This window comes from Eschrichtius robustus, chromosome X, assembly GCF_028021215.1.
Source record: "Eschrichtius robustus isolate mEscRob2 chromosome X, mEscRob2.pri, whole genome shotgun sequence".
NCBI classification, from domain to species: domain Eukaryota; kingdom Metazoa; phylum Chordata; class Mammalia; order Artiodactyla; family Eschrichtiidae; genus Eschrichtius; species Eschrichtius robustus.
Window position 1 is genome coordinate 118,233,583 of NC_090845.1, and position 7,780 is coordinate 118,241,362.

Genomic DNA, 7,780 nt, shown 5'->3' on the forward strand with positions numbered 1-7,780 from the left:
AAGTGCTATATTCATGTTGGGTGTTACCGCTACAAAATTGGAAAGGAGGATAAGTTCCAGGTTTCCACCTGGCTCTTCCTAACAGAAAAATTCTTTCTCCACAGGTCAGGGAGCCAATGGAGGTGTTTTGCCAGTTGCTGGTTTTACCTGTTACAACTTTAAACCCAGGAACTGGGGACATTACCAGAGAGTGGGTTTGCATACCCTCCTGGCCCACCATGAGCTGGATTTAGGCCAGAACTCCACTTATCGCTTGACATTCATTAGCCCTCACTCTGACTGTGGGCAACAGTGGTGCCCTGAATCCCCAGGATGAGTGTTGGCTCAGAGCCATTGTCTAATAATCCCTGGAGAGTGTGGGGATTTTTATCTCTCCTCTGCACAGTTACCTTGGGAAACCGCTGTGGGTCCTTCGGGGGGTAACTAGGAAGATTTACAGTACATAATTCCAGTGTTACCATAACATCCTTCCTCAAGGCTCCCAGTCTCCCCTTCATCCTAGGGACCCTGGATATACAACCTGAGGGGCTGTGACACTCTATCATGGTGACCCAACTTTCTGTTTGCCAGAATTCTTTTGGTTAAATGGGTCATGTTTCTCTTTCAGTCCTAGGGGCCCCATGATTCAAGTAATTACCACCAAATATCAAATCATTCAAAACTTAGAGCCTTAAAACAACCACCATTTATTTAATGGACAATTGTTGGGGGCTGGCAACTTGGGCTGGGCTCAGCTGAGCTATTCTTGTGCTTGTGTCAGCTGGACTCTCATGTGTCTGTCATCAGCTGCTGCTAGCAGTCTTGGTGACACTACTTCTAGGGGTTGGTTGGCTACCATTTGGGGATACAGGGATAACTGGGTCATGTGTCTCGTCATCCAGTCTGGTGGCAGCAGGTTTACAAGACTAGCAAGAGTGCAGGTCCCAATGCATAAGCACTTTTCTAGCTTTTGTCTGCACTATTTTTGCCAATGTCGCATTGACCAAAGCAAGTTAGAAGGTAGCTTCAAGAAAAATGAAACAGATCACCTCTTGACAGATCTGCAATGTCAAGGCAAAGTTATGGGTTCATGGAAAAGAAACATTTGTGGCGATTTTTACTCTGCCACAGGCACCCATCCTCCTCCCCCCATTCTGGAGCCCTAGCCCTTTGCAGGCAGATCACTCAATTTCTTTAGAGAAACGCTGTTCATTTTCATTTTCGTCCAGGAGATAAAATCCTCCACTGGTGATGGAGGAGGGGAAGATGGTGGAAGTAGAGCCCAACTTATTCAGCCATTTTTCAAATAACTTTTAAAATAATCTTCTCCTTTTACCTCATCCTCCCATGTCCACTCTCCATACCTGGTCCTTCTTCCCCCAAAGTGGCTCTGCTTCTGCTGTAACCTTTGCCTGAGATTTATTTTTCAGTTTGAGCCAATCTGTATTCACTCCAGGAATTTATCAGACACTTTGGGCCACTACCCTCACCCCTTCCACTAATTTTATGAATGAATTTACCTTGCATTTCTTTATAATTTTTTCTATTTGTTTTGGAGAGGTAAACACCTTTGTTCCATTCAGTGTCTTCTACTCAAAAGCCTCTCATTAAATTTAAATCTATTATCTCTGGACCAATATAGCAGTTAAAAACGTTATATTCCTCCCATACATACTAAGAGTGGGTGATTCAGACAGAAGAATCAAGGTATATACGCTCTATTGTGGGAAAGAAGAGCTAAAAGATTGTACAGTTTCCCAAAAACAACAACTGTGGCCTATTACAACTATTTTATATTCGTGGTGTCTGGTGTGAGGGAGAAGGAAGCATTATTTCCTTTGTTTAATGCATTACTTGAGGCTGTTTTGTGTACTCTATGTCTCTCCTAAAGCTGGGATTGAGATTTCATCATTTTCCGGCTGCTTGTGCTGTTCTGCCTGCCTTAGGCAAAAATTTTAATATAAAAATGAGCAAAGGGACCAGAGCCTGGGCAGCCTGAGGGGCAAGGAGACAGAGGGGAAGAGAGGGGAAAGTTGCTTAACTCTCCTCTTCCCTGCTGTTGCCACTGCCCCTGGGGTCTCTAGGACCCTTTAGTCTGCATATTAGTTGTAAGCCCTCCCTCTGCCTTTCAGTCATCCCATCCACGGGGCCCTCCTTCCTTTTGATGCCACTGTAAATGACCAATGAACATAATATTCAGCCTCAACTGTAATCAAATATAAGCAAATTAAAATAATTAGAATAACTATTTGCTTTGCTTTTAGATTAGCGATAATAAAATAATACATCATAATAATATGGGTGAGGGTGTGGAGAAATGGACAGCCTCATACACTGCCTGAGGGAGTGGAAATTGGTACAACATTTTTTACACGGAAGTTGGAAATACTGATTAAAGTTAAGACTTCAAATCTTTTTTTAGCTTGTCCAAATGTTTACACACACACACACATATATATATATATTCAATTGAAGTACAGTTGATTTAGAATATTGTGTTAGTCTCAGGTGTACAACAAAGTGATCATATATATATATATTCTTTTTCAGATTCTTTTCCATTGTAGGTTATTACAAGATACTGAATATAGTTCCCTGTGCTACACAGGTCTTTTTTGTTTATCTCTTTTATATATAGTAATGTGTATATGTTAATCCCAAACTCCTAATTTATCCCTCACCCTCTTTTCCCCTTTGGTAACCATAAATTTGTTTTCTATAAGATTGCAAATCTTTTGAAAGAGTAGTTCCTTACATACAAATGTGCAATGAAATCTACACATATGAATGATGTCTAACCTCGCTAGTAAACAAAATATGCAAATTAAAACGAGATAGCATTTTCACCCTATTAGAATGTCCAAGACTTAAAAGAACGTCGATGCCCATTATTACGAAAGTTGAGGATGTTCATGGATACCTTAGTACAAGCTGTGTGGAAGACAGTTTGACAGTATGTATCAAAATCATTAAACAGGTGAAAACCTTTTGATCCAAGAATTCCACCTTTAGGAATGTATCCCAGGGAAATATCAGAGACATGTACAAAGATATGCATGCAAGGATGTTAATCTCAACACTGCTTATGATCATGAAAAATTTGAAACCATCCAAATATCCTTCAGTTAATTACTGGCCAACCATAACGAATAATACACCGTATTATTGATCATAAGGAATCAATATGGAGGGACTTCCTTGGTGGTGCAGTGGTTAAGACAATGCAGGGAGCCCAGGTTCGATCCCTGGTCAGGGAACTAGATCCCACATGCATGCCGCAACTAACAGTTCGCATGCCACAACTAAGGAGGCCGCCGGGGCAACCAAATAAATAAAGAAAGGAATCAATAGGGAAAGATAAGCAAGATATATCATTATCTTTAAAAACAACTGTCAGGGCAGTGTGTTAGTACGGTTTCACTTTTGTTTTACGATTTGTGTGTGAAATATGTATATATGCCTTGCTTATTAAATATGTAAATAATTGATTAAAATATATACCAAGCTGTTAATAGTCTTTCTTTTGGGGGGTTGTGATCCTAGGAACTTTACTTTTCTCATAATATATACTTAAGTTTTAATGTTTTACAAGCAATAAGTAAAACAATAATAAAAATTAAGAAATTTAGAAAAGTTGCTCAGCTTCTCTGATAAATAAAAGCAAATTAGAAGAGTAATGAGATGTAATTATTGTCTATGATGCTGAGGAAAAAAAATTCCAAGATTAACACTCAGTGTTGAATAGAGGCCTCATCTCTAAACTTCTTTGATCAACCACATGTATTAGTAAAACTTTTTGACCTCAAACACTAAATATATATGCTTATGTGATTGCTTTTTATAAATGAAGATGGGATCATATTATTCATCCTTTTCTGCCACTTGCAAATCCATGTGTACACTGATGCTCACTGCAACAATTTTTGGCATAAGAAAAACTGGAAACATTCAGAACGTCCATCAACAGGGGACTTGTTAAACGAATTATTGAACATTATTAGTCAACATATGTATTGGTGTAATAATCCGTCGTCAAAGGGAGTGAGGTAGTTGTACATTATTGACATGGTAAGAGCACTGTATCAACACATCACATCTGGAAGTACATACAGGAAACGTAACCTCAGTTCACGGCGGGGGAGGGGTGGGGAATGGGAAGCTAAGCAGGGAATTTGCTTTCCACTGTTCTCATTGTGCTGCTGACAATCTCTAAAAACTTGTTTGTATAACTTTTCCCATTAGCAGAATACTACAGATGTAAAGCAAAAGCAAAAATAAGACGCTTGAACGAGTAAAACAGAATGTACACATCTTAAAGTTAAATTAGTGGTTTTGGTGTATTTGTACTAGCTCACAACTGAGGATTGAAAAAATTCCTAAAGGGATTTGAGGGAACAGGAAACGCGTTCACGCTTCGAAGCTGCTCAAGATCGTGCTTATGAAGGAACATTTCTAACGTTCTGAGCAAGTTTCGTTTTGCTTCCGTTAAAATTTAAAAATTAAAAAAAAAAAAAAGACCACCGGGGTCAGGAAGCTAGGTCTCCCGGGTAAACTGCACGCCCCTCCCCCCTCCCCCTGGCTCCCCCCTCCCCCCGGCTCCCCCCCCACCTTCCCCTCCTCGCCGTCCGGGGGCTCCTGATCCCTGGCGCCCAGCCTGACCCCGCCCCGCGCGGCCCCGAGGCAACTTAGCCCGGCGGCCCGGAGGGGCACCAGGGACCGCGGTGGCCCGAGCGCAGCCAGAGGAGGAGGAGGGCGCCCGCCGTGCAGCGCAGCTCGCATCTGCGGCCGCGCGATCCACCTCCCGCGCCGATTCCCCCGCGTGCGTCCCTCTGTCCGCGGAGCCGGCGGGAGGCCCCGGGCTCTGGGCGCTGTATGGGAGGCCAAACCAGACCGATGGCGGCGGCGGCGGCGGCGGCCCTGTCGGGCCTGGCGGTGCGGCTGTCTCGCTCGGCCGCGGCCCGCGGCTCCTACGGCGCCTTCTGCAAGGGGCTCACGCGCACGCTGATCACCTTCTTCGACCTGGCCTGGCGGCTGCGCGTGAACTTCCCCTACTTCTACGTCGTGGCTTCAGTGATTCTCAACGTGCGCCTGCAGGTACATATTTAGAGCAACTAACTCTGTGGCATTGGGGGGTGCCCAGCAGGATGGCTGACCTCCACCCACCAGTTCAGCCGCCCTAGAGCAAAGCGACCAGCTCGCCTCGCGCACACAGACTTGCCGGCCTGTCTTGCCATTGCCCCATCTTTTCATATAAATGCGCGGCTAGAAGTCATTTGCGGAAAGCCTGCAATATAACCAAAAAAGCCTAAGATATAATGAAAAGTTGAATCTCAAGGAAATAGCTAATTCAAAGAACAGAACTTAAAAATCTGAAAATCCTCAGAAATATTTGAGAAGTTCTTGCATCCATAAAACAAAAGACAGCACCGAAGGTAGGGAAATGACAATAAGCACAGGATGCCCTAAGGGGGAAAAAAGGAAAAGTTACTAACAACTTAAAAAAAGATAAACTGTACAAGAATGGTCCAAATAGGAGGCAAATCCTCCAAATTAGAAAAAGAAGTGAATAGACTTCCAACTGAATGGAATTGATTCCAGGCAACAGAAATTTATCGCATGATCGGGAAGGCATACATTTCTTCATCCCAAGAGAAACGACAACGGCAAACAGAACCTACTGGGAAAAACAAACATTTCAAACTGTACAAGGAGAGCATGCTTCACATATGAAGCAACCTCAGACGTGGCCTGTTTTTCAAGCGTTGCCTGGAGTGTGAGAAAGAGAATCTGAACGCTGGCACGTGGATCAACACTCAATCCAATCATTGCGTTCAACTTTGCTACTCAGTGAACAGTGTTTAAATCATCACTACAATGGAAATATTAGTCATGCTTTTTCATTTTTAGAGTAAATCTCTAGGCACAGCAGGGGAGACTTAATTATAGTTATAGAACAGTGTGGGAATGTTAACCAACTTTGACAAGTACAGGCAACAAGTTGGCAGGCAGAGAGGAGGAAATGGAACAGTGGTGTTATTCTCCTAAACTAGGAAGTCCAGATACTGTCTCTAGTTGAAAGAGTAAGACAGATTTAGGGGTTAGATTTTTAAAGTGAACAAGGTAACAAACAGAAGAGTTAAAAATAGTGATACAACCATATGGATGAGGGGGAAGAAAACCAAGGGGACAGCAGGAAGTCAGCAGAAAATGCCTCATGTCATCAAGTTAAGAAATAGTAAGAAAAGCATATTATTAGGAAAAATGGAGTTAACCTCTAAACAGACATGTAAAAGTTTTTGCCTCTGGGTTGGGAAAGCAAAAGTTGAGAAGGGTGGGTGGGGATTTACTGCTTTTCGTTATATGTCCTTTTGTACTGGTTGATTTTTCTAAATCATTTATATGCATGTATTACTTTGATTAAAAGTTAAAACTTATTAAAAATGAATTTACTGCAATTAGAAGGAAATCTGGGGGAAGGGGGGGTGGTACGTGAGTTCAGGTAGATTCTGCCTTCCTATCTTTCTGCAATAGTGGATGCATATCCTAAAATGTTCCTGAATGATCGCATGAAATATGATTTCCTTGCTTTCCAAGCAAACCATAAGACCATAAGGAAATGCCTCATGAAATGGCCAGCAATCTTCAGGTAGCCCAGAGCTTCCTTACTCTATGTAACTTTTCATGAGCTAACGTCTGCAATGTCATAGTTAAAGTAAAAACAAAAAGTGTGATTTAATTTTTCAAAACTGAAAAATTTAAAAACTGAAAAATTGGACAAGTACCCCATGATGTTTAGACAAGGTTCTTACATTTTAGTATTGATCATAATGGCAAGACAGGGGAAATAAGCTAAATGTACAACGGGAGCTTGGCTAAATAGAAATAGTCCGTCTATGTAATGGGATACTATGTAGCTATTAAAAATAAGGAATTATATTTTATCCATGTGTAATAGATGTGAAGTCACCTCACCAATGGCTCAAGTGATTGAGCCAGAGAGAAATATATATATATATATATATATATATATATATATATATATATATTATATAATATACATTTATATACTCCACCTAGTTATAGAGAAATAATAATACTTGCAAACACTATTGCACACTTACCATAAGCCATGCAATGTCCTAAGCACTTTATATACATCATTACATTTATCCTCACAACAACTCAGAGATAAGTGACTGTCATTACCCCCAATGTTCAGGAGAGGAGACAAACACGGAAAAGGATAGTGGCAGAGTGAAATACTGCCAACAATATTATTCTTCCTACTAATGTGAGACATTCATTGCTATGATTCGTTTTTTTCTTTGCATCTTTAAATTGAAGTATAATTGACTCACAACGTTTTATTAGTTTCAGGTGTACAACATAGTGATTCAATATTTTTATACGTTACCAAAGGATCACCCCTGTTATGGTTAGTTGTTAATTGTATTTTTATTATTTGAATTGTGAGGCCTCCTTTTTAAAACTTTAGTGTAAAAGTCACTATCCAAGTGGGTGGCATGGATGCCGGAACTTTGGGAACACAGGGCTAGGCACTCCATTCCTGCACCCTCGGGTTAGCACTCCCAAGTACAAGTATGTGTACCACTGCACACGAATGGAGGATCAGATGGAACTCATAGTCACGCAGGATTTGAATTCTAACCAAAGAAATTAGTTTTTTGGTTTTTGGTTTTTGGCTTTTTTTGCTACACCTCGAGGCATGCGGGATCTTAGTTCCCCAACCAGGGAACGTACCCATGCCCCCTGCAGTGGAAGTGTGGAGTCTTAACCACTG

At 41.4% G+C, this 7,780-nt stretch overlaps 1 protein-coding gene across 1 annotated transcript; it reads left to right on the top strand.

Annotated features, from left to right (window-relative positions):
* The first annotated feature begins 4,619 nt into the window (after positions 1-4,619).
* Positions 4,620-6,402, top strand: LOC137757271 (small integral membrane protein 10-like protein 2A). Its single transcript, XM_068533958.1, has one exon. It carries the CDS (start codon positions 4,852-4,854, stop codon positions 5,083-5,085), a length of 234 nt encoding a protein of 77 aa, XP_068390059.1. The 5' UTR covers positions 4,620-4,851; the 3' UTR covers positions 5,086-6,402.
* The last annotated feature ends 1,378 nt before the right edge of the window (positions 6,403-7,780 follow it).